This window comes from Danio rerio, chromosome 17 (assembly GCF_052040795.2).
Source record: "Danio rerio strain M-AB ecotype USA chromosome 17, GRCz13ab, whole genome shotgun sequence".
Classification (NCBI taxonomy): domain Eukaryota; kingdom Metazoa; phylum Chordata; class Actinopteri; order Cypriniformes; family Danionidae; genus Danio; species Danio rerio.
Genome location: NC_141037.1, coordinates 23,348,440 through 23,373,124, shown reverse-complemented (window position 1 = coordinate 23,373,124; position 24,685 = coordinate 23,348,440). Strand labels below are relative to the sequence as shown.

Here is a 24,685-nt window from a genome sequence, read left to right as displayed (position 1 = left end):
TCCAGAGTGATTTTCCGAAACAATATCCGTGACGGTTTGCTGCCAAGTGTGACGTAGCTGGAATGAGAATCAGCACATATAAATCCTAGGCCATGGTGGTCCACAGGAAAAGGTGGTTTGCCATCTTCAGGTTGGAAGAAAGTCCTTACCCCAGGTGGAAGAGTTCAAGTATCTTGGAGTTTTGTTCACGAGCGAGAGAAGGATGGAAGGTGAGATTGACAGGAGGATTGGTGCAGCGGCAGCAGAAATGCGGTTGATGTATTTTTCTGTTGTGGCAAAGAAGGAGCTGAGCTGAAAGGTAAAGCTCTCGATTTACCGGTCAATCTGCGTTCCTACTCTCACATGGTAAGGAGCTTTGGGTCATGACCAAAAGTATAAGATCTTGGATACAAGCGGCTGAAATGAGTTTCCTTCGCAGGCTGGCAGGGTGCACCCTTATAGATAGGGTGAGGAGCTCTGTCTCTCCTCACCCTATTGCTGCTCCTCCACATCAAAAGAAGTCAGCTGAGGTGGCTCGAGCATCTTTTTCGCATGCCTTCTGGATGCCTACCTAGGGAGGTGTTCCAGGCATGTCCCACCGGTAGGAGGCCTCAGGGAAGACCTAGGACAAGCTGAAGGGACTATGTCTCTCGGCTGGCCTGGAAGCGCCTCAGGATCTCACTTCAGATTTTGAGAAATGGTGGTGCTCAGGAACCTGAATGACTCTATTGCTGCCACAGTGCTGTCCATCATGGTAAGTGGGGGGAGTACAGGGGGTTACTCCTAAAGTCCATGATCATCTTCACTGTTTTGAGTGTGTTAAGCTGGTTGGTCACTGCACCAGACAGCCAGCTACTCAACCACCATCTGTAAGCAGACTAGTCTTTAACCTCGATGAGTCTGATTACTGTGGGGTCATAAGTGAACTTCAGGAGCTTGACAGAGGAGACTGTAAAAGTGCAGTCAGTTGTACACAGGGAGAAGGACACCAGTGCTGATAGTGACCCCCATAGCAAAATTTCTCTGGCCTAGATCTGGCCCACACCATCTGCAGTTGCTTGGCCCACATGCCGCAGTAAATTAGGGTACATGACTGGACCAAGTCTGGCTTCCATACAAGAGGAAAACATGGACCACATCTAGGCCAAGTCTCAGCCAAGTTAAAAACCCATAACTGGGCCTGAACTGCGCCAGATATATTAGTGTGCGACTACTGCAATGTTTTTTATAAACCCATAAAGCATTTTGCTTCATGGCTGTGCTTTTCTTAAAGCGACCTGATTGATAGAATCTTTCTTTACTCAAAAACAATTCAAATGTATTTTAAAAGTGGGTCAAGATATGCCAAACTTACGTGGCCCAAATATACATTTTAACATCTGGGCCAAATAATACATTTGATATCTATCCCAAGTCTTGAGTGCCGCCTGTAAGACAGTGCCACCTCAGCCTGACCTGGGCAATGTTTGGCCCACATGCTGTATGCCAGTGCCAGACGAATGCCTGCTGTGCCAGCTTTATGCCGAATCTGGGCCAGAATTATTTGCTCCCGGGGAGAGATTTTTTTTTTACCCAAAGTTTACCCAGCTTCACTAGCTGCTGTCTGTCTGTCAGGAAGCTGGTGATCCACTAACAGGTGATAGAGGTAGAGAGCTGAGTCAGTTTGTCAGAGAGGAAATCAAAAGTAAATTTAAATGGCTTTTAGAAACCCTATGTCTGAAAAGTAATTTAATTACTGCACTTAAAAACCAAATACATCTATAACATTCTTTTTTGAAGTTATAGGATTTATACTATGAAGAAATAAGCAAACATACCTAAACTGATGGGACAGAAAGAGTTACTCAACAGCCGAAACCAGAATCTCACTATGGCTGAAGGAGAGGGAGGAAAGATGAAGAGTATTTGGGGAGGGGCTTCGTTTAGCCTCCATTTATGAAGTACTGTTCATTCTTGTCTTCTTGTAACTTTCTGTCTGTCTCTGACTCTGCTTGTTGAAGCTCTTCATCATCTCGGCGCTCTGTAAAGTTCATCTGCACACTTCAACAACCAAGCTAAAGTAGAGGTGAGTGTCTTTTCCCTCCTGGATTTTTTATAAAATTGTCTTGGAATTCTATCAGAGTGGACACAAAGATGGACATACTGTGGACAATTCCTCTATTTTCCATGACTGTTTGTTATTATCACTTCTGAATGAATGATTGGATTAGAATAAAAGTTTAATTCATGATGATATTTTCACAGACAGATTAAAAAAAGTTATTTATTTGAATAACTTCAACTGGACAAACACATAGTTAAAACGTGCACCTTTTCCATTTATTGACATTGAATTAATAACTGATTAAGCATATCTGTTTCAGACTGTGAATGTGTTTGGACAGGTTGTGCTTTAGTCCAGCTTGTGTGTGTCTCTACAGCTGTGCACAGCATTCGAACAGAGAGCTGAACCCCTGTGGTCCAGTGCCTGCTATGAGGCTAATGTAGGGTGAAGGAATGAACTTAAAAAGAGTTCACGCTGCTTAACATTGTTTTCAGTCCATCAGCACAATAAGTGTCCTGCAGACTGAACCATTTACTAATTGATTTGTTACATAAGTAATATCAAACCATTCATTTTCCTCTTAATTATAGTAAATTCTCATTCATTTTAGTGTTTTCTGTTTTAGTATTAGCTGCAACAAAAACATTGAAACAATGAGGTATCGTCGAAAAGTGTTCTGGTCACTCTTTACAATAAGGTTTCATTAGTTAAAGTATTTACTAACATGAGCTAAATATGAACAACATTTGTACAGCATTTATTAATCATAGATCAACATTTACTAATGCATTATTGACATCCTAATTCATGTTTGATAACATTAGTTAATGCACTGTGAGATAACGTAAATAACAATGAACAGCTGTATTTTCATTAACTAACATGAACAAATACTGTAATAAATGTATTGTTGATTGTTTGTTCATGTTAGTAAATAAATTAACCAACATTTCCCACACGGAAAGAACCTATATGTTTTATTATAGGTTTTGATATAGGCTTTTAATATATGTGATATACATAAAATTGGCCGTTTTCCTATAATATGAAAATGGCCAATTTTACAAATATCACTAATATTTAAAACCTATATTGAAAATTATTTGTTTTTATAGGTTCTTTCCATGTGGGCTCATTTATTTTGCCATGGTTAAATTCCATAACAGGCCAATTACATGTGATACCAATTTCAAGTGTTTGTACACGCATACGTTTTTTTAGTTTTTTTGTTATGGCCCTAATAATAGAAAATATGAGCTAAGCATCATGTATGACAGTTGCCAAAGTGAGACATGAGCTACATAGAAGACATATCTTGTATATACATATATGACTTACAGTACATGTGGATATAAAGAAGCAATACAGGAGACCTACATGGCACATATATGCACCTCAATTTTGCCTAAATGTGGCATATACTGTATACGTATATATGCAGTGTGTTATCATATACTGTATGTGCATATATGTTGCATATAGGTTTCATATATGCACATATATCGTCATAAAGGTTCTTTCCATGTGGCTGACTAATACAACCTTATTGTAGTGTTACCATTGTTGTGATATTTTGAACATGGTTCTTTTTTTAATATCCCCTAGTTGACCCTCTACTGCATGCATTATGATAGATCTATAAAAAATATATATACAGTTGAAGTAAGAATTATTAGCTCCCCTGAATTAATAGCCCCCTTGTTATTTTTTTCCTCAATTTCTGTTTAACAGAGAGAAGATTTATTTTTTTCAACACATTTCTAAACATAATAGATTTATTAACTAATTTCTAATAACTGATTTATTTTGTCTTTGCCATGATGACTATATTATTATTACGTAAATAATATTTGACATATTTTTCAAGACACTTTTACAGCTTAAAGTGACATTTAAAGGCGTAACTAGGTTAATTAGGTGAACTAGGCAGGTTAGGGTAATTAGGCAAGTTATTGTATAACAGTGGTTTGTTGTCTGTAGACTATCAGAAATAAAATTAGCTTAAAGGGGCTAATTATTTTGACCTTAAAATGGTGTTTAAAAACTCGAAAACTGCTTTTATTTTAGCCGAAATAAAACAAATAAGTGCGAGGCAGTGGCGCAGTAGTAAGAAGGTCGCTGGGTTGCTGGTTCGAACCTCGGCTTAGTTGGTGTTTCTGTGTGGAGTTTGCATGTTCTCACGCCTTCGCGTGGGATTCCTCCGGGTGCTCCAGTTTCCCCCACAGTCCAAAGACATGCGGTACAGGTGAATTGGGTAGGCTAAAAGTGTCCGTAGTGTATGAGTGTGTGTGTGTGAATGTGTGTGGATGTTTCCCAGAGATGGGTTACGGCTGGAAGGGCATCCGCTGCGTAAAAAAACTTGCTGGATAAGTTGGCGGTTCATTCTGCTGTGGCGACCCCAGATTAATAAAGGGACTAAGTCGACAAGAAAATGAATGAATGAAAACAAATAAGATTTTCTCCAGAAAAAAAAAATATTATCAGACAAACTGTGAAAATTTCCTTCTCTGTTAAACATAATTTGGGAAATAAATAAAAAATCAAAGGGGGCTTTTCTTTTCCTAAAATGGCTTAATTTTGGAAAAATTTCTTTTTTTAAGGTACTTTATGATATGTTGTCATATGGCAACAACGTCCAACAGTGGATCTAGCTTAGAAATTTCAAATTTACAACTTATAATGAATTAATATTTTGTTGTTTGAAATTATTTAATTGGTGTTGCAGTATTGAAAGCTTTAACACAGAACTTATAAATGAAACCTAAAACATACTTTTCCACCATTCATATTCCAACAGTTTTCATTTATTCCATTCTTTTTTGCTGAATATTATTAAAAACAAACATAATATTGAATCATCATGTAGAGAACATACATTAAATATAAATATTTTAACAAATAAATAACAAGTCTAGCATATCCAGATGCAACAGAATAATGCAGCTACTAGCTAAAAATGTTTATAAATTATACTATAAACTACTATGTTTGTCTTATCTGCCTCAGAGCTAATTTACCTGAACTGTCCTCATCACTGCTCTTATCAAATGTCCAATCTGCATCATTCTCATGGTCCCTAAAACCCATCTCATCCTCACTTTCATCTGCAGGAAAGCCAGTTCTGTCCTTTTCTTCTTTCACTTACCATAGAACATGGTGGTGCTCGCTAATACACTGCTCCCTGTATTCATATATATTCAAAAGTAGCATTACCATTAAAACTAGATTTTGTCAGTAATGCAAATGCCATTAACCTACAACTAATCAACATTATATTACTAGCTTTCATGTTGTTGTTGTTACAACTTAAAATATCACTCCTTTCTTGCTAGCTAGCTAAACTATTGCAATATTGCATTTTCCACTATTGCACTGTGTTGCCATTTGGCAACACATACATTGGATCGATTTACAAAAAAACTAATTTGATCAAAACTTTTTTGAGTGATGAATAAGTCATCATAATTTACTGGAGGTGATGTTTCAGAATTTTTTGTGGATCTGACATAATTTGATCCTTTGTTTTTATTGACATTTTCATTTGCATTCAGCAATTACTCACAATACACGCCAGTCTGTCAGAAATCACGCTACAGAAAAACACTGCATGTCATGAGACTTAATCAAAGCACATTGGCTCCACTATGGTCTTCTTTTTCCAACAAAAAAAAATTCAATGTTGGTCTTAAAGAAACAGTGGCAGGGAAATGAACATATATATCATGTTGCCATACGGTAGCACCGTGTCGAAGAGGATTATTATCAATCTAATACAATAACTTTTGCATTACTAATTAGTATCCAAAGATTGTGACGATTTTGCTGCTTAATATTTTTGTGGAACATTTTTCCTCAGGATTTAGCGATTATAAATGTTGATTAAACATGTCTTTTTAGAATAAAACAATAACAAAAAAACTTTATAAAAACTCCAGTCTTTTAAACAAGTAAATGTCTTCAAATGAACAATGTTTTATTGTCTGAGAATCCAGGTGACAATGAAGTTTGATAATATTCTGGATGAGACAGATGGCTTTGGCCGATACCAGATTGCACTTGTTATGCTGCTGTTCATACCTCGCATCACAATTCCGTGTCACTTCCTGCTGAACAACTTCATCGCTGCCATCCCGTCTCATCACTGCGACATTAGCTCTCTGGATGCCGACGGGCTCGGGAATCTGACTCAGAAGGAGAGACTGATTGTCAGTGTTCCAGCACAAGAAGATGGGACTCCTGCTTCCTGTCACATGTTCGCACATCCTCAGTTTCAATTGCTGATAAACTCGTCCAGCAGCTCAGCTCTTCCAGTAGTGGAGTGTCAGAATGGATGGCACTTTGATAACAGCACCTTCATCAGCACTCTCGCCACACAGGTAAAGCTTTAAGAGGGTTTATCCAGTGGTTCATTCATATTATTCATACCACTCACATTTTTTATTTTATTTTAACAACCACCCTCTTTATTTCCTTCTTTGTATCAGTTTGATTTAGTTTGTGACAAGAGGGGACTGGCCAAAGCATCAGCCACCATATTTTTTGTGGGTGTCATGTGTGGAGCTGTGTTCTTTGGAGTGCTCTGTGATAAGTAAAGCACAAACAGACTTCATATAACTATTAAGAAACTTTATAAATTTATAAAAACTTTAAACTAAAAACTTTTAAATCCTTTTAAAATACCAATAACAACTTTATCCTTATGTTTAAATATTTGCTCTTCACACACAGCAGAATCTAAGCAATACTGGAAATGTGCTTTCTGACTGCTCATTCTAAAAATTGAAAGAATAAAATGTCTGCTATTTTTAAAACAGGCCTGTTCACACATGATCTGTTTGTGGCAATTAACCTGTAATTTTCCAGAAAAATAGTCAATATGTGAGACTTTAAACTCCTAAAGCAAGCATAAAGTGGACATTGCATTGTTGTAACTTTATATGTAACTTTAGCTCCTTCCTCCATAAAATTACCAGAACAACTTTACCAGTATATTAAAAAATGTGCTATTAAGGTTATTATATTTAACGATATAAATGAAAAAACGGAAACTAAAATTTTAAATAATTTTCGTTAACTGAAATAAAAATAAGTTTTTTGTTTAAAATAGAACTGACAGAAACTGTATTGTGTACATATCTAACTGAAACCTACTAAAATTAGCCTATAGGAAAAAACTTTTCCTACCCGTACAGCACCGCAGAGTCTGTAATCCTGCTGCCATTGACCAGATTGAGACGATTCTTCTCTAGTCATCCTCGCTGTTGCTTCCACGACTAAAACGAGTGGACATGACAACAGCATATTTTACTTTAGACTGCTAGCTTGTAGGATGTTGTGTTTGAATTTGAGGATGTATAGATGGGGGTGGTAGATAATAGTGGCCATGTGTCCTCTGACACGTTTAAAATAGATATATGGTTGAGTTTTTATTATACAATATTTATTCTGATGATTTTGAATCTTGCACCTAACAAATATCCCAATAAAAAAACTAATAGAGAAACTAATATAAACTAGTAAATGTGCTTCTAAGAACTAATTAAAACTCTATTTAAAAAAAAATATCATTTGATTTACACACAGCAGAATTCTGACAATTTACTGCTAATATTACAAGATTTTACAAATATTTTAAAGACTTTGGCCTGTTCACACATGATCTCTGCATAGAAAAATTATCGCTAATTTTGTTAGTAAAAGTGTGAAAAGGGCTATTGTCTTATCTGTTGTGATTTATAATCCTAAAATGTGCTCTCGAGCATAACAGCATTAAGGATGGGTTTTAATTTTGTGTGATTGTAGCCGTTCCTGTGCTCTTATGTTTGTGTTTAGACCAGCTCTGCAATTAATCGACATCAAATTGACAGATAACATTATTAAAATAACTTTTGTTATATTCTGATTCTAAACTATATTTAGACTATAGAGTCTATACAATTGTCTGTGTGAGACTATAATATAGAGAGATAACAGTAATAGCTTTTTCTGCATCAACCATGAGTAAACATCGCGTTCTTTTGATTTACAAGCAATAACAATAATTATTTTACAGGCTTTCAGTGGCTGCATCTGAAAGCTTTAAAAGGCTGCATTCGGAGGCAGTATTATAAGGCGGGAAGGCATCAAGGCACAACTAAATCCAAACTCTGCTTTACTCTCTGTTTTGGGTGCTACCTTTATCTGATCTCATTTTGGAGGCAGAATAAATGTATACTTCGACTTTAAAACTCTGTTCAATGGAGTTCTGTCACTATAAATAGATACACAATAGATTCATTGTTCTAGTGGAGCTCAATGAAAGCAGCAAAGTGAATACTTGTGTTATTTTTCAGGTATGGTCGGAGGAGCATGCTGCTGGTGTCTTATGTGTTTTCCATAGTGTTCAGTGTTACCAGCGCTTTCTCAAGCTCTTACATCATGTTTGCTGCCTTTCGCTTCCTAACCGGTTTAGCACTGACAGGAATCAGCAACATATCAGTGGTACTCAGTAAGTTATATCTGAAAATCTTTCTTTTTTTTGCTCAGATTTTGATGCATTATGTTATGCATTAAGCTTAATCATGACACTATGGCGTGGGTGAAGCAGTGGCGCAGTAGGTAGTGCTGTTGCCTCACAGCAAGAAGGTCGCTGGTTCGAGCCTTGACTCAGTAGGCTAACTGACCCAGCCGAGGCTTGAACCAGCAACCTTCCTGCTGTGAGTTGACAGCACTACCTACTGAGCCACTGCGTTGCCCAATATAAAGTTAACATTACTCATTTTTTTGAGTAAACGGTACTGAAGTTTACTTTATTAAAAAGTTGTCAATAGAAACTTTTTAAGTTATGCTTGCTTAAAATTAATACACTGTTTTACTTAGACATTCTTAGGCAATCAGTTTCCTAAATTTTTCTAATTATGCAACAACAAAAAACATATATTTTAGGATTTAGATCAACAGCACAATTTAAATTTCTATAATATCTGATGATGATTGCATGTATTACATTTTTTGTTAAACTTAACTGGCGCTCTAGGCAAATGACGGTCATGCTACTCTCATGATAGGGTGGTGTTGCAGTCAATATGAAGAGCGTGGGGGGTTGTCCCGGGCAAAAGTGAAAAACCGGAGTGGAAAGGGGATTGGTCTTGGCTCGGGATCACCTACATTGCCCATGCCTACATCCGCCACTTTACTAGTTCACCTCTGTTAATCTTAATTTGTCATAACTCAGTATCTATCATAACTCACCCTTCACTTGTTAAAATCCATATGACCAAACATTGTGTAAATTAAACAGAGTAATGGTAACCAACAGTTCCATACTGTTCGTAGTTCTATTAAAGTTAGATCACAAATCAAATCTGACAAGTGTTACTATGCACAAGCAATTGCAATGGGATGTATACTGTATGTGGAATGTGTTGAAATATGGTAATGTTTTGTGAAGTTTATTTTCTATTAATTACAGGTATTGAGTGGGTGGACACTAAGCACCGCACATTTATGGGTCTGTTCGGCAGTATGTCCTGGAGTATAGGCAACATGCTTCTGGCTGGTTTTGCTTTTATGGTCACTGATTGGAGGCTGCTGATTGTTATTGTCACTGCTCCTCTTTTTCTTGCTACAGCCACCTGGTGGTAAGGGGAAGCAATTACATGTTTTTTTTTATAGTGGGGGATATTTTTTCATTGTTCCTCTCACAATTATTCCACCATTAATTAAACATCCTTTGTCATCAATGGCCATAGCTTTTACATTTTCCTTCCTTACATTATAACATTTATTTTCTTTATTAAAAAGAGCTGTCATTCCCATTGCAAATGATTTTCTTAAGTATCTCTTTTATTATTATGTTTGCATATTTTGGATTATGTTACATAAATTTAAATATTTAAAAATAATAATTTCATTATTAAAATTACAACAGAAAAAGAATCGTGCAGTTTTTTCAAATCAAATTTAATAAAACATGTATCATTTTAAAGGTAGTTTTTTTGTTGTTGTTGATGACATTAAGTAATTTTTAGGTAGTATGTTCTTAATTTAGTTAATTTATTATTATTATTATTATTATTATTATATTGAAGGTTTTTATATTGAAGATCATGCTATTATGCTACCCACTGCGCCACCGTGACACCCTCAAATAATATTATCTAAATATTTTAAACAATAACCTTTTTAAAATGAAATATTAAGGTGACAAATGTTAATATTTTTACAGGTGGATCCCTGATTCAGCACGGTGGCTAATAGCCAATGGAAAGACAGAAACAGCATACAAGTATCTGCACAAATGTGCCACTTTTAACAAGAGACTAGACTTCACATCTAGAGTCAAGCCAGAGGTAAAAAGGATCCCATTTACCGTCTTTGTTATGTGCAATCATTTAAATGTCTGCAATGATTATTATAAAAAAACATGTAAAACACTTTCCATCTCAGACTCTGTCCACTGTAGTGACTGTGGATCACCGCGGTCACAGTTACACTTACTTAGACCTAGTAAAAACTCCACAGCTGAGGAAGCTCACGCTTTTCACAGGAATAGTGTGGTACGTGTTTATGCATGTGCAATTATAAGTACTGTATATAAAGAAGCAAAAAACCTACATTCATCTTCTCTTTATATTCTGCAGGTATGGAGTTGCTTCTACATACTACGGCATCAGCTTAAACATCACAGGCTTTGGGCTTGATCCCTACCTGACACACTTCATTTATGCTGCCATAGAGGTGCCAGCGAAAATCCTCGTCTACTTCAGCCTCAACAAGGTGGGCCGCAGGAACACTCAGACTGGGACACTGGTGCTCACAGGATTCTGCATACTCATCAACATCATCACACCTACAGGTTTGCAGATACAACGTGTCATTACAGTTTAAAACTAGGCAGCTTTTTAGTCTCAAGTGCACTTTAAATCAGTGTTTCTCCACTAAACAACAGCGCTTCTGAAATGCAAGGTTGAAACCAGCAGGAAAAAACAATCCTATATGTACCTCATAACAAGTTCAAATTACCATGTCATTTACATTGTAAGTATAGCAAAATATATACATGCGTCATCTTATTTATAGAGTGCACGCAGGCAGTTTGAGTGACTAACAGATGACAATAAACTAAAAGTTAATAAAGCTTAAATTTTCTTATTCTCACAGCTGAATTTTACAACTTAATTTCTCTAGTTAGCTTATCTTTATTTTTTTAGTTCCTGTACCTTTATCTCCTTGTAAAAAAAAGAACAAACACTTAGGCTGCGCCGGAAACTGCCTACTCAGTAGGTACTGTATTTAAATTTATATGTACTACTTGGCTGTAAGAAAAGTACATTCTATACACTATGAATGTCAGTGGTATAAATGGAACTCAGACGTACTACATCCCTCATTTTGTCATGATAACGAACCCACATCAGTTGCGTCGCTTCACTCACATTCAAAGAGCATCATGTGATAGCGCAGCATCCATCCGATGCACACTTCAGTATCTTGCTGGTAGTAGAGGGTGATCAGGGTACTTGCTTTCTGATTTTCGAATTCTATGAATTCGGACATGCTACTCGGCTCACATACTGTTTTTAGTGTACTATATAGTATGGAAGTATATGCCATTTTGGACGCATCGTTTCACACGTTCAGCCTTCGATCCACATAATCAATTTGATTTGGGACAACTTGAAGAAATTAAATTAATATATTAGTTTTTACAAATTTAAGTGCATTGAACATAAAACAATTAAGTTTAGTCCCCCAAAAAACCCTCAAGAATTTAGGAACTCAAGAATTTCAGCTCGTTTTAAATAAGTAGTTTGAACAAACAGTAAACATATTTTTTTGAGTGTACTTAGTATCCCACCTAATTATCACAACTTATGTTTTATAGTTATCAGCTGTTATAGTTACAACAATTGTAATAGTTTAATAGCAAAAGTATTTTATTTTAGTTGAAAGAAGACCTTTTTTTCATTATCACAACTTTTCTCATTCTCATTATGGTCAATGCTGTTTTTAACTAACAGAGAATCTACACTTAAAAATTGATTCATGAATAATTCAACAGTTTCCAGTATTTTGTGATTCATGGTTGTTTTCTGTTAATTTACGCCTTCAAATTGTATCATATAAGACATCAAATAAAAGTGTAGCCTGATTTACTCTTACTGACTTACTCTTTTCCATGATTATGTTTTTGTATTTAGAATACTGGACATTTCGGACTGTAATTGCAGTGTTAGGGAAAGGACTATCAGAGGCTTCATTTACGACGGTGATTTTGTACACCACTGAGCTCTATCCTACAGTCATGAGGTCAGCATATAATGCTGTATGTCCCTTTATAAATGATTAACTCAATTGATGTTGGAAATGCTACTGCCGTTTGTCTTTCACATTGGTAGGCAGAATGGTCTTGGCTTCACCAATTTCATGGCACGTATGGGAGCATCCATTTCTCCTCTTATTATGCTCCTAGAAGACATTTGGAAGCTCCTCCCTGAGGTTATTTTTTGCTCGATGGCTATTTTTTGTGGTATCATAGCATTGCTTCTTCCTGAAACCAACAATGCAAGTCTGCCAGAAACTGTAGAAGATATTGAGGACATGAGGTATAAGAAGTTCTCTCAAAGTACATTTTGTGATACAATAGAAAGTATTTTTTTGCTGTTTTTGTTTGTTTGTTTCTTTGTTAAATCAAATTAACTTTATGAGTCTATTTAACTTATATTATGTAAAACTGACTTAAAACGTAATTGCGTAATTTATAAAATTAGGTTAGAACATTATTAACTTAAATTAATAAGTAACAATGAACTAAAAACATATGGTGTCATAAAAAATTTATCATAAAATATTTTACAGTGTGCTACAGTATGTTGTTTGTCTTTTTGTTTATTAATTTTCCTTATTATGTATCTTTTGTAGAAAGAAACCTGTCTATTTCACAACAGCGGATCAAAGTGCCATGCCTTTAAAGTTGCCCCTCACAGCAGACACAACACAATAATCTGATACAGACAAGCTGTCATTTGCTCATAAGCTGTACTTGACATCAATAATCAATAAAATTAATGATAGTACAGACTGTCTTACTTGCTTTCTTACCTGTAGGATTAAAGAAATGTCATCAGTGCAACTTTTAAAAATAAATAAATCTGCTTCTCCTTGATTCTGAATGGCTGATCCATTTTGAAACTCTTCTGTGATTTTGTCTACATCAGTTGATTTTAATTTTGAGACCACGCTCCTCCTTACAATTCAGGCAATGAGTTGATAGGCATGTTTCTGTAACTTGAAGTGCAAAAAATAATGTATTTTAAAGTTTTCTGCTTCAGGTATTTTACTGTTTGTCTGTTGAGTTGAACACTGTGCTCCAATCTGGTCTGATTTAAAGTCTAAAAACACTGCCAGAGATAATAAAATATGTGTGTGAGGAAATATCGAATAAGCCTGTTTCGTGTTTAGAAATTAAATAACAAATTAATTAAAAAAATGACATGGGAACAGATGGGAACACTTTCTGTATACAGTAGTATTAGGCAAATATTGTATTTTTGTAGTACCTACTTGCATACATACTGCAGTTGAGGGTGATGATGAATGAATGACAACATAATAATAATTTATTAAACGTTCATGCCGCAGTGGAATGAACTGCCAACAACTCTGCCATATGTTTTACACAGCGGATACCCTTACAGCCACAAGTACTCCATTTTGTGTTAATTCTATAACTGTTGTGTTAATATATCAACTGGTAATATAACCATATTACCCAATACTGTACTAAGCTTTCTATACCTATATTCATAATGCTACACAATTTGTTGTATACAACAGTATTTCTTACAATTAATCAGTTCACAGAAGTTGATAATGTACATCTGTAAAATTGATTAATAATGAGATGTAAATACTATAATCTATGCAGTCTATGCATATGTTTTTATAATCAAAGGATAGCATTAAGTGATTGAAATTATGTTAAGTTAATGCATAAAAATTGCCTTTAATAAATGTTTTGTGTAGAAATCCCTTTATAAGAGCAGTCAGCTCAGTGTAGCTGTGGTTTATAGATGTTTAGTTAGTCTCTCTCTTTTCAAAGTCTCATTCTGAGTACACAGCACCATGGACAGCACCCATTAGTGCCAGCATTAGTATGTAGGCTGTGTGTACCCTGGACAGCTTATTATATCCCTGAATTTGACCTGAATATATCCCTGTTAATAAGATGTGAAGGTGTCAACAGTCCACAACCTGAGCCTATTCAGCAACTGTCACCAAAAACAAGAAAGATGGCAGTTACTGAATCATTAGCAAGCAAAACACAAACAGTTAAAATTGTAAACATTATTAGCCTTCCTGTAAAACTATTATTATTTAAAAAATGTTTCCTGAGTGCTGTTTAAAACATTTTTAAAAATAATTGTTTCATTAACTGATTTAGAATAGCTAATTTATTTTGTCTTCATCATGGAGACAGCAAATAAAGGCTTTACTAGGCTAATAAGGTCAACTATAGGCAAGTTATTGGATGACAAGTAGTTTGTTCTGTTACCAATCAAAAATCTTAATTTTAAGGGGGCTAATAATTTTGACCCTAAAATTGTTTTAAAAATGGAAAACTGATTGAATTCAGCCAAACTGAAACAAAATAAGACTTTCTCCAGATTAAGATTTTCTCCAGATTAAAAATATATCCTTGCCAATATTTTTGTGCTAACATCACAAGAAATGTAAAAAGATTAACATTATACAGGAGGGCAAATAATTTCGGATTCAATTGTATATCTAATTAATTTGATTCTGTTTTTATTAGTGAAATCATATTCTGTGTGTATTCTTTATCTTTTCCATATTCTGTAACTTTCAGTCTACACAAAATACCTTGTCACATTCAGAACTTTTTTTCTTTTGTAAACATTTTAGCTCATTATCTCAACTTAACTGGCATGGTTTGAAAGAAGTTTTTCCTGTGAAAAAGCTTTGACTAAACTTTGATGGACCTGAACATAACTGATTTCAGTTGCTGCATGTACAGTCCTAACCTGTAGATGGCAGTAAAACAGATTATGGTGAATGAACTAAGGAATATGTAAGGAATTTAAGGAATATGTGACAACAAATTGTCTCTTTCCCAGCCTAGTGCTGTCAAGTTGCATCACACCAGATGACTGTGCAAAGCTTTGAGCAAAGTTCAAAATTGTCAGTAAAGGAGAATATTCTCTTCAAGAAGCAACTTTTTCTTTTTACAAAAATATTAAGCAGCACAACTATTTTCAACATTGATAAAAATAAGAAATGATTATTGAGTGTCAAATTAGCATAAAAAGTGTATTTTTGAAGGATTTTCTGATCAATACTGAAGAAATTGTTAAAAAAAAATTTAGCATCACAGAAATAAAATACATTTTGCAACACATTCAAATAGAAAATTATTCTTTCAGATTTTAATATTAACTCAATATAATACCGTTTTTACAGTTTTAATCAAATCCACCATCTTAATTGACCAAAATTATGGTTCACATATGATATATAATATAATATAATATAATATAATATAATATAATATAATATAATATAATTTAATATAATATAATATAATATAATATAATATAATATAATATAATATAATATAATATAATATAATATAATATAATATAATATAATATGGCTTGTCAAGATGGCGCAGTGGGTAGCACAATCGCCTCACAGCAAGAAGGTTGCTGGTTTGAGCCCTGGCTGGGTCAGTTGGCGTTTCTGTGTGGAGTTTGCATTTTTTTCTCCATGTTGGTGTGGGTTTCCTCTGGGTGCTCTGGTTTCCCCCATAGGTCCAAAGACATGAGCTATAGATGAACTGAATAAGCTAAATTGGCCGTAGTGTATGCGTGTGTATGCAAGAGTGTGTAGGTTATTGCCAGTGATAGGTGACAGCTGAAAGGGCATCCGCTGCATAAAACATATGCTGGATAAGTTGGTGGTTCATTCTGCTGTGGCGACCCCTGATTAATAAAGGGACTAAGCTGAAAACAAAATGAATGAATAATATAATATAATATAATATAATATAATATAATATAATATAATATAATATAATATAATATAATATAATGTAATATAATAGTCTGCCTTTGCCCTCAGTTTGACTACACATTGTCCAACGCTGGCAAATTATTAAGCAGTAAGAAATTCATTCAAAAGTCTAGTAAATTAACAGTCCCTCCACTATGGTTTAAACATTGTGTTAGATGTTAATTTACTTGAGGAAAACACTAATGTACTGTACAGTCTGTGAGTTTGAACTATCCATGTATGTTTGTAAATTATATCAGCTGTTTGTTTAAGTTACAAAAATTAAAAAATAACATAAAAACATTACCTATATGTGCACTGTATGTGTTTGTGAAAAAGAGATTAAGAAAAATCCGTATGAATGTCTTTCATAGCAGTACATGAGAGGTTAATGATCTACATCAGAGCAGTGAATGTCCAAGTTTGGAGAAGCTCAAGTCCATATCACCCTCATTGCTGCTTCTGATTCGTATCAGAGGAATTGATCACCCAAGATGAAGTTTGAGAACCTGTTGGCTGAGGTTGGAGGATTTGGAAAATACCAGTTCTGCCTCATGGCTCTTCTGGTGATTCCAAGGGTAACGCTGCCATGTCACTTCCTGCTGAACAACTTTATCGCCGCCATCCCATCTCATCACTGCGACATTAGCTCTCTGAGTGCTGATGGCATCTTTGGGAATCTGACTCAGGAGGAGAGACTGACTGTGGGTGTTCCAGCACAGGAAGACGGGACTCCTGCTTCCTGTCACATGTTTTCTCATCCTCAGTTTCAGCTGCTGATAAACTCCTCCAGCAGCTCAGATCTTCCAGTAGTGGAGTGTCAGAATGGATGGCGCTTTGATAACAGCACCTTTAAATCAACCTTGGCTACTGAGGTAAGTCTCTTTATTCACTTTACTTTTATTTATATGCATAACTAGATGCTGTAAATAATGCTCAGTGTGGTATCCACAGTCTTTAAAAACCTTAATGGATGTTAAAACTGAAGTGTGCTGTTTTTATTCAAGTGATTGATTGATTGATGAATTAATTAATTGATTGATTGATTGATTGATTCATTCATTCATTCATTCATTCATTTTTGACCAAAGGCCATTCAGTTTATGTAATCTCCTTTTGTAATGTTTGTAGTGTACTTTAGCCATAAAACAGTTTGTAATTCTTCCTTGTGTCTAATTCAGATCATCGCTGTAAATCACAGATAAAAAACTGAAAAACTCTGATATGTCTTCATCTCTCAGTTTGATTTGGTGTGCGACAGAAGAGGTCTGAATAAAGCCACAGCGACCATTTTCTTTGCTGGGGTGATGATTGGAGCGGCCATCTTTGGGTGGTTGACTGACAGGTGAGTCCTATATTAGACCTCAAGAGGTGAAGTAAATGACAATGAATGACCACAAATTTATAATCTGAAGTTAGTATGTAAAAACATGTATACAAATAATTGTCCTACCAATTAAATGAGTGTACCTCTCAAATAATATGAAATTACAGTACCTAAAACAAATAAGTGAAATTGTACTAAGTGCGACAAAAACACTTCAAAGTACAATATATGTAGTCGATTTGTGAGAATGAATCAGACTTTTCAAACTAACATCCATATGAAGGATCATTTTAGATGAACTGACTGTCTAGAATGCATTACTATATGTAACTTTAAACTCTACACGAATTAGCATTTGGCATAGCATGTTACACATACAGTATTGTAGATTCTCTCCTATGTTTTGTTTCTGTTTGTTTCAGGTTTGGTAGGAAACGAATGCTGATGTTGGCTTACCTGATATCCATTACATTTGGGGTGGCCAGTGCCTTCGCTCAGTCCTTCATCGTGTTTGCTATTATGAGGTTCTTCACTGGAATGGGCCTTACAGGCATCAGCATCATCTCCATTGTCCTGTGTGAGTGCTTTTTGAAATGACTGAACCTGGACAGATTAATTCATATGTATTTTATAATTAATATATTTAATTCACTGTATTTATTTGCAATCATATGAAGAGTTCAGAAGCAAAAAATCTCAGCCATTTGATAGTTACTTAAAAAAATGTGCATTTTTATGCAGACTCCTGTCTGTAGGCTCAGTAATTTCGAGTTTATGGTGAAGAATACACTCTTTTAAAGGTGTTAAAAATGAAATAACCCAACATAAACTTTGGAGTCTGAGAAAAATGCTTATTTTCATTGGAAATTTCAGATGGCACTTAGAGGTTTTTGCATGTTAACTCTTCATATTTACTTTTACTTCACAAACAATGTTTTTTTTATGGTCTGAATGAACACCTTTGTTCAATGAAAGAACAATTAAATAACTTACAATAGTTTTGGCTAAAAAGAAACAGTTTGTCAGAAACGGTAAAAGTCGGTTTTAATCAGTCTTATTTTGCATTGTGGCTGTTAAACCATCTTCTTAATATCAAAAAAGTCATTACCCATAAAGTTGTACATAAAATTCCACCAATCAGAGAGTAGTAGTAAGCAAAGCATGCAGCACACACATTTAATGTAATGCAATGTGTGTATTTATGTAGCGCATTTATCGTGTATGACCATACACCAAATGTGCTTTGCAGTCATGAGGCGGGTCTCTCCACACCCACACCAGTGTGCAGCATCCATTTGGATGATGTGACGGTAGCCACAGGACAACGGCGCCAGTGCGCTCACCACACACCAGCTATGGGTGAAATAAAGAGAAAGTGATAGAGCCCATTCGGTGGATGGGGAGATTGTGAGGCTATGAAGGGTAAGGGCCAATGGAGCGAATTTGGCCAAGACACCAGGGTTACATCCCTACTTTTTATGAAATGTGCCATGGCATTTTTAATGACCACAGAGAGTCAGGACCTCGGTTTAACGTCTCATCTGAAAGACAGCACTCAATGACAGAATGGTGTCCCCTTCACTTTTACTGGGGTATCAGGACTCACACAGACCGCAGACTGCTGGCCTCACTAACACCCCTTTCAACAGCAACTTAGCTTTCTAATTTGGTCTTCCATCTAGGAACTGATCAGGCTCAGCCCTGCTTAGCTTCAGTGAGTAAATAGTCTTGGGCTGCATGGTGATGTCTTTGTTCAGCTCCTCCCACTTCTGTTAACCACACCAAGTGGTAACCACTTTCACACCGATTAAATTCCAGTGAAAGAGTAATGTGACTATTTAATTTTTATAAAGTTCCTGTTACAGCATCAATGTTGTAATGTAATTAAAATACAATCAGTTACAAAGGCTTCAGCATTCATTTAGGTGTTAAAGCCATACCTGCCAACATTTGACTGAAAATCTGAGAAAGGGTGATAGTGTTTTTTTCTGAATAACACAGATGAGAACCGGGTTACTGTAATGTGGTGTTAGTAACTGTACTATGAATCGGGTTTTGGGTGGCCACTGTAATCCGGTGGTGTTACAGACTGTGTACCAAAAAGCTGAGGACCGGGGGCGGGGTGAAATTTTGGACGTTTTCCGGGAGAAATAGCAAAAGATGAACAGCAGTTTAAACACAAGCCACATCAGGAGCAGTAAGTGAGAGCAGAAACTCCATTGAAAATATTTTGGTAAAATAAATGTCCATATTTTAATGACATGACAAGCAACAACGGATTTTGATGCAGTGCTTCATGCATATTTTGTATCATATGTCAATCAGGCAGTGAAGATCATTGATTTTTTAAGAAAACAGACCTTAAACACAGTAATTTTGTAACTGTTTGAACTGGGTTGCTGAAAATTAAAAGTCCTTCTGCATACACTATATGCTATCAAGTCAGTTCCACCATACTTGCAGAATTTCCCACTTATGTTGTGAGTTTATTTTAAAGAATACACATTATATTTCCTCAGGCATAGAATGGGCGGATATTGCACATAGGACGATTGCTGGTGTTATGATCAGTTTGGATTGGTCTCTCAGCTGTATGATATTATCAGGCGTTGCTTATCTTGTGAATGACTGGAGGGCTCTGATCCTCACAGTAACTGCTCCAATCGCACTGGCTATGATCACATGGAGGTAAGATGTAACTATGACTTGTGGATGTCCAATTTTCTCAAATCATTAACTGCCCTGTTCTCTAGGTGGCTCCCAGAGTCAGCACGATGGCTAATAGCCAATGGAAAACTGGAAGAGGCTCATTTTTATCTGAGCAAATGTGCTTCGGTCAATAATAGACAACACAACCTCAGAGATATCAAACCAGAGGTAAATATTCAACATACAACACTAAGAAAAGGATGAGGTTTGCTGCGTTTTTTTTTAAAGCTTTGAAACAATGTCCTTTTAGACCCTCGCTAATGTTATAATAGCTGACAGAGGTGACAGGACATATTCATATCTGGATCTTGTGAGGTCTTCAAAGATGCGGAAACTGGCTATGCTTACAGGAATCACCTGGTGGGAATGTTTTCTGTGGAGTTTATAATCATCAAATCTTCAAATTCAGCTCTGAATAATGTAAATGACTATTTTATACTTTTTATCAGGTTTGGAGTGGCGTTTACTTACTACGGCATCAGTTTTAACATCAGCGGCTTTGGGCTGAACCTCTACCTGACTCAGTTTATTTACGGTGCCATAGAGCTGCCATCAAAACTGGTTGCATATGTGTGCCTTGATAAACTGGGCCGGAGATACAGTCAGGTGGGAACGATGATTACAACAGGGGTCTGCATTGGCATCACTGTCCTCATTCCCAGAGGTAAAGGATTACAAACAACTATTAGAGGCTTTCACATTGTAGGAATTTTTTCTCAGTTCCTAGAACTATTGGACAAAGTACCCACAGGAACTAGGTATGATTTTAGTTGTTGTAACATCATTTGGGGGAACTAAATTAGCTCCTGCTTCAGAACAGGGTCTAATCTAGATCAATAGGAGATACTTTGCAAGTACACCATACAAAATACCGGTGTATACCAAGTTTGCAACATTTACACGTGGCCTTCGTTTTGCTTTATTTTTTTAGTTATTTTTCAGCACTGATGATTTGTCAAAGGATGTTTCAGTTGCATAACTTGGGGATAGTTCATCTAAAAATGTTAAATGACAGTTATTGCCTTACCCTCAGACCATTGAATAAGTAAGTGACTGTAGAAGGTTGTCAGCTGAATATGTGGTCCTTTGTGACTTATAAAATGCAAGTCAATGGTCATCCGCTTTTGAGATCAAACACAAATAGTGCAGAAATTAAAAATTGTTTGCAATATTATTAGCCTTAATCAATCATATGCACAAGCTTCCAGTCACTTAGGTGTGAAGTGACAAGAGAACAAAGAAGCACATTTTTGTCAAAATGATCCTGACCTGTGTGCGAATATCTAAGATGCTATAATTAAAGATTTTAATAAAATACAAGATGCTATAAAGACTCCATTTAGATTAATGAACTAATATCTAAAGCAACAGAAAGCTTGCACATACATCATGTGACTGAGAGCTTGTCCTCACTACACTTTTGGATTAAAGCTAATAATATTATATATAATGTTACACCTCTTGCTCAGGCCAATTGTATCACTTCAAAAGAGCTCAGTGTATCATCAGGAGCCAAAAAGATCATTTTGGACATTTTTAATGTCAAAAACAGGTTCAGCTAAAAATCTTGACAAATTTTCTACTGAAGAATAAAATCACCTACATCTTCAGTGGCTTGAGGGTGTGTAAATACAGTAACTGTCTAATTTTCACTTTTGAATTAATTATCCCATTGATTCCTTCTCCATTATCACAAAACCCTTGACACACAATGAAGACACAGTCCTCTAGTGGTAGTGATCTTGCATCATTTATAATAATACAACCAGAAAAATTGTCTAGGAGGGAAATTAGTTGTCAGGGAACATGTTTACAGCGTGTTCCTGTAACTATTTGGTGTGAAAGCCCCTAACAAGTTTTGAGAAATGCTATTTCTAACTACAAGATTTTAAAACGCCTATGTGGACTGTCTGTTCTTGCTTTCTCAAGCCAAACACCTGATTATTCAGTTACAGAAAACCTTTTTTATGATGTTGTGATAATGTGTCATTTCATTGAATTTAATATGTAAATGTTTTGTGTTTACACGTTAGTCATTTATTATAACATCACTGCAATGTGTCTGGCTTTTTAGTTTATTTACATAAATGAACAATAATTAATGGGAATGTCACAGTCCTAACAGACTGAAAAACTCATTCATTGTGATATCACAGGCAGGTGTTCAGCATGTCAATCATATTTGTTCATTTATTAAGGCAAATTCATGTGTCAAGTTAAAGTTAAAGTTTTTTAAATGGCTTCACCCTATCCCAATGTAAAATGCAAATCCAACTATAAGTGGGATATTTATGAATAGATTCTCACTCATTGACTCAGGTTAAACAACCCCTGCTGATTACACATACTTCAAAAATATTTGCTATTCTCACAATTGTCAGTAAATATTTCACATCTTTGAGGTTATTTCTCACAATCACAGACCTTTTCCCTCAGAACAGTAATCTATAAAAACCTAAGGAAAAACTTCCTTTTATTTCATTTCAAAATTTATTATACTTCTATATTATGTCTTAATTGCATTACCTGGTATTTTTCAAAAGTAGCTGCATACAATTTTAATAAACTACATTTAATATAAAATCTTTTTGTTGTTGTTGTTGTTGTTGTTTTTAGTGCTATTATAGAGACACACTGTAGTATGTTTTTTTATAGCTTGAGTGATATTAACCTTTTCATAGAACATAAATTTTATTATTTTAAATTTTCTGTCTTTCTCTTTGTTTGTCTCTAGTTTTGTGGGTGCCTCGTACTGTCATCGCTGTACTGGGTAAAGGATTCTCAGAGGCCTCTTTCACATGTGTTTTTCTCTATACCACTGAACTCTACCCGACTGTGTTACGGTCAGTTGTTCATCATTTATATATTTCATTTATATATTGCATATATATTTCACATATATAATATAATAGCAGCTTATGCTTTTATTTACCTTTGAACCAGAATTTGCAAGGGATACTGTATAAATAATTTCGGGTTTACTATAATATTAATGTTTCACTGAGGCTGAATTTATTTAATCAAATATACAGTACAATCTGTTAAATTGTGAAAAATTGTCAATTTTAAATAAGTAATCGAATGTACACTCAAACTGAATTTGTTTTTGCTATTCAAAGCTGAATTTTCATTATCATTACACTAGTTTTCATTGTGACATGATCCTTCACAAATCATTAAATATGATGATTTGCTGTTATTATGATCAGTTATTATTGGTACAATATCTCTAATATTTTTTATTACAATTATTAGTGCTAATTTCTTGTTTCATAGTATTGTGGAAACTCAACTTTCGAAAAGCACCTTTTTCAATTTAAAAATGTACTTTTTTGGTTAAAAAAAAGTTCAAAATCCTATTTAATTGCCATCTTTTTTATTATAAATGTATTTACTTTCACTCTTGAACAAAACTATTTATAGTGAGGAATAAAAAAAATACATTGAATTATACTTTAGAATGGTACTGTAGCTGTTTCCTAAACCTAAGTCATCAAAATCAACAACAATAAAAATAAGATTACTTTTTAAATTAAAATTCATTAAAAATAAATTTTTTTTTATATTGCAACAACAGTTTTTACTATGTTTGTATTTAAGAAATTAATGCATTTGTGTGTAGAATAAGTTGCATTTCAAACTAAATGTTTATGTACATAGTGAAATGAATTAAAAAATTTTGGTTCAGCAAAGGAATATGTATGTACTGTATGTATGTATGTATGTATGTATGTATGTATGTATGTATGTATGTATGTATGTACAGTATGTATGTATGTATGTATGTATGTATGTATCTATGTATGTATGAATATGTATATGTGCTTGTTTAAATACAGGCAGAATGGATTAGGCTACAGCTCGTTCATTGGCCGTGTGGGTGTGTCTCTCGCTCCTCTCGTGAGTCTCCTGGATGAGGTCTGGCTTCCTCTGCCACAGGTCTTGTTTTGCTCTGTTGCCATTGTTGCAGGCCTCCTTGCACTTTTGCTTCCTGAGACCCACAATGTGCGGCTTCCTGAGACTATTGAGGACATTGAGAAAACTAGGTGAATGATGACTCAATATACTACACTGTAAAAAAATTGCAACAACAAATGATTTTATGTTACTTTAACTTAATTTAATACGTTAATCAGGGTTCAACTAAATGTTTCGTAGCTTTACAAAGTTTAACAAAATATTTTAGTCAGTTTGACTGGTTTAAGTTGAGATGACTAGAAAAGTTCGACTGAAAAATGAAGGCAGGAACAAATTTTTTTTTTTTACATAGAAATACATTCTATTTTTATTAAACATTTTTTTTATTTGATATTGAATCAATTTTTTTCTTTTTTATATGTTTTTATTATAGGAAAAGATCAGTGTGTTCACAACTGGAATATCAGCCTGGATTGGAAACCTTCAAGGAGACAAAATGAATTTGACTCGAGAAGAAAATGAATCTAATAAAAGATTTTATTCATTATTGTATTGTCTTGGTATTATGTACCTTTGTTAAATCATATATGTATAGCTTTTGTAATATATATATATAAAACAATTTTATTCATTACTATAAGTTTCAAATATATTCA

At 34.9% G+C, this 24,685-nt stretch overlaps 2 protein-coding genes across 11 annotated transcripts; both read left to right on the top strand.

The window, feature by feature from the left end:
- The first annotated feature begins 1,942 nt into the window (after positions 1 to 1,942).
- slc22a7b.4 (solute carrier family 22 member 7b, tandem duplicate 4) lies at positions 1,943 to 13,167 on the top strand. 2 transcript variants are annotated; one of them, XM_087290384.1, is made up of 11 exons: positions 1,943 to 2,044; positions 6,016 to 6,399; positions 6,508 to 6,611; positions 8,356 to 8,510; positions 9,474 to 9,642; positions 10,230 to 10,353; positions 10,451 to 10,560; positions 10,645 to 10,859; positions 12,205 to 12,313; positions 12,403 to 12,609; positions 12,926 to 13,167. In XM_087290384.1, exons 2-11 carry the CDS (start codon positions 6,022 to 6,024, stop codon positions 13,005 to 13,007), a joined length of 1,653 nt encoding a protein of 550 aa, XP_087146510.1. In that variant the 5' UTR covers positions 1,943 to 2,044; positions 6,016 to 6,021; the 3' UTR covers positions 13,008 to 13,167. The 2 variants fall into 2 exon arrangements, with proteins under 2 accessions (XP_087146510.1, XP_087146509.1); XM_087290383.1 differs by lacking the exon at positions 1,943 to 2,044 and having other exon boundaries at positions 5,894 to 6,399.
- slc22a7b.1 (solute carrier family 22 member 7b, tandem duplicate 1) lies at positions 1,943 to 24,576 on the top strand. 9 transcript variants are annotated; one of them, XM_087288735.1, is made up of 11 exons: positions 1,943 to 2,044; positions 16,453 to 16,950; positions 17,317 to 17,420; positions 17,825 to 17,979; positions 19,922 to 20,090; positions 20,156 to 20,279; positions 20,362 to 20,471; positions 20,561 to 20,775; positions 22,846 to 22,954; positions 23,951 to 24,157; positions 24,463 to 24,576. In XM_087288735.1, the coding sequence occupies exons 2-11, from the start codon at positions 16,570 to 16,572 to the stop codon at positions 24,527 to 24,529; spliced, it is 1,641 nt and encodes a 546-aa protein (XP_087144861.1). In that variant the 5' UTR covers positions 1,943 to 2,044; positions 16,453 to 16,569; the 3' UTR covers positions 24,530 to 24,576.
- The last annotated feature ends 109 nt before the right edge of the window (positions 24,577 to 24,685 follow it).

Excerpts from the sequence above, each read along its gene's own strand:
- slc22a7b.4 (XM_087290383.1), top strand. The coding sequence starts at position 5,992 with ATGTTTTATTGTCTGAGAATCCAGGTGACAATGAAGTTTGATAATATT. Across the intron at positions 6,400-6,507 it reads TCAGCACTCTCGCCACACAG|TTTGATTTAGTTTGTGACAA; the intron begins GTAAAGCTTTAA and ends TCTTTGTATCAG. Across the intron at positions 10,860-12,204 it reads CAACATCATCACACCTACAG|AATACTGGACATTTCGGACT; the intron begins GTTTGCAGATAC and ends TTTTGTATTTAG.
- slc22a7b.1 (XM_087288735.1), top strand. The coding sequence starts at position 16,570 with ATGAAGTTTGAGAACCTGTTGGCTGAGGTTGGAGGATTTGGAAAATAC. Across the intron at positions 16,951-17,316 it reads AATCAACCTTGGCTACTGAG|TTTGATTTGGTGTGCGACAG; the intron begins GTAAGTCTCTTT and ends TTCATCTCTCAG. Across the intron at positions 20,472-20,560 it reads ATGCTTACAGGAATCACCTG|GTTTGGAGTGGCGTTTACTT; the intron begins GTGGGAATGTTT and ends ACTTTTTATCAG.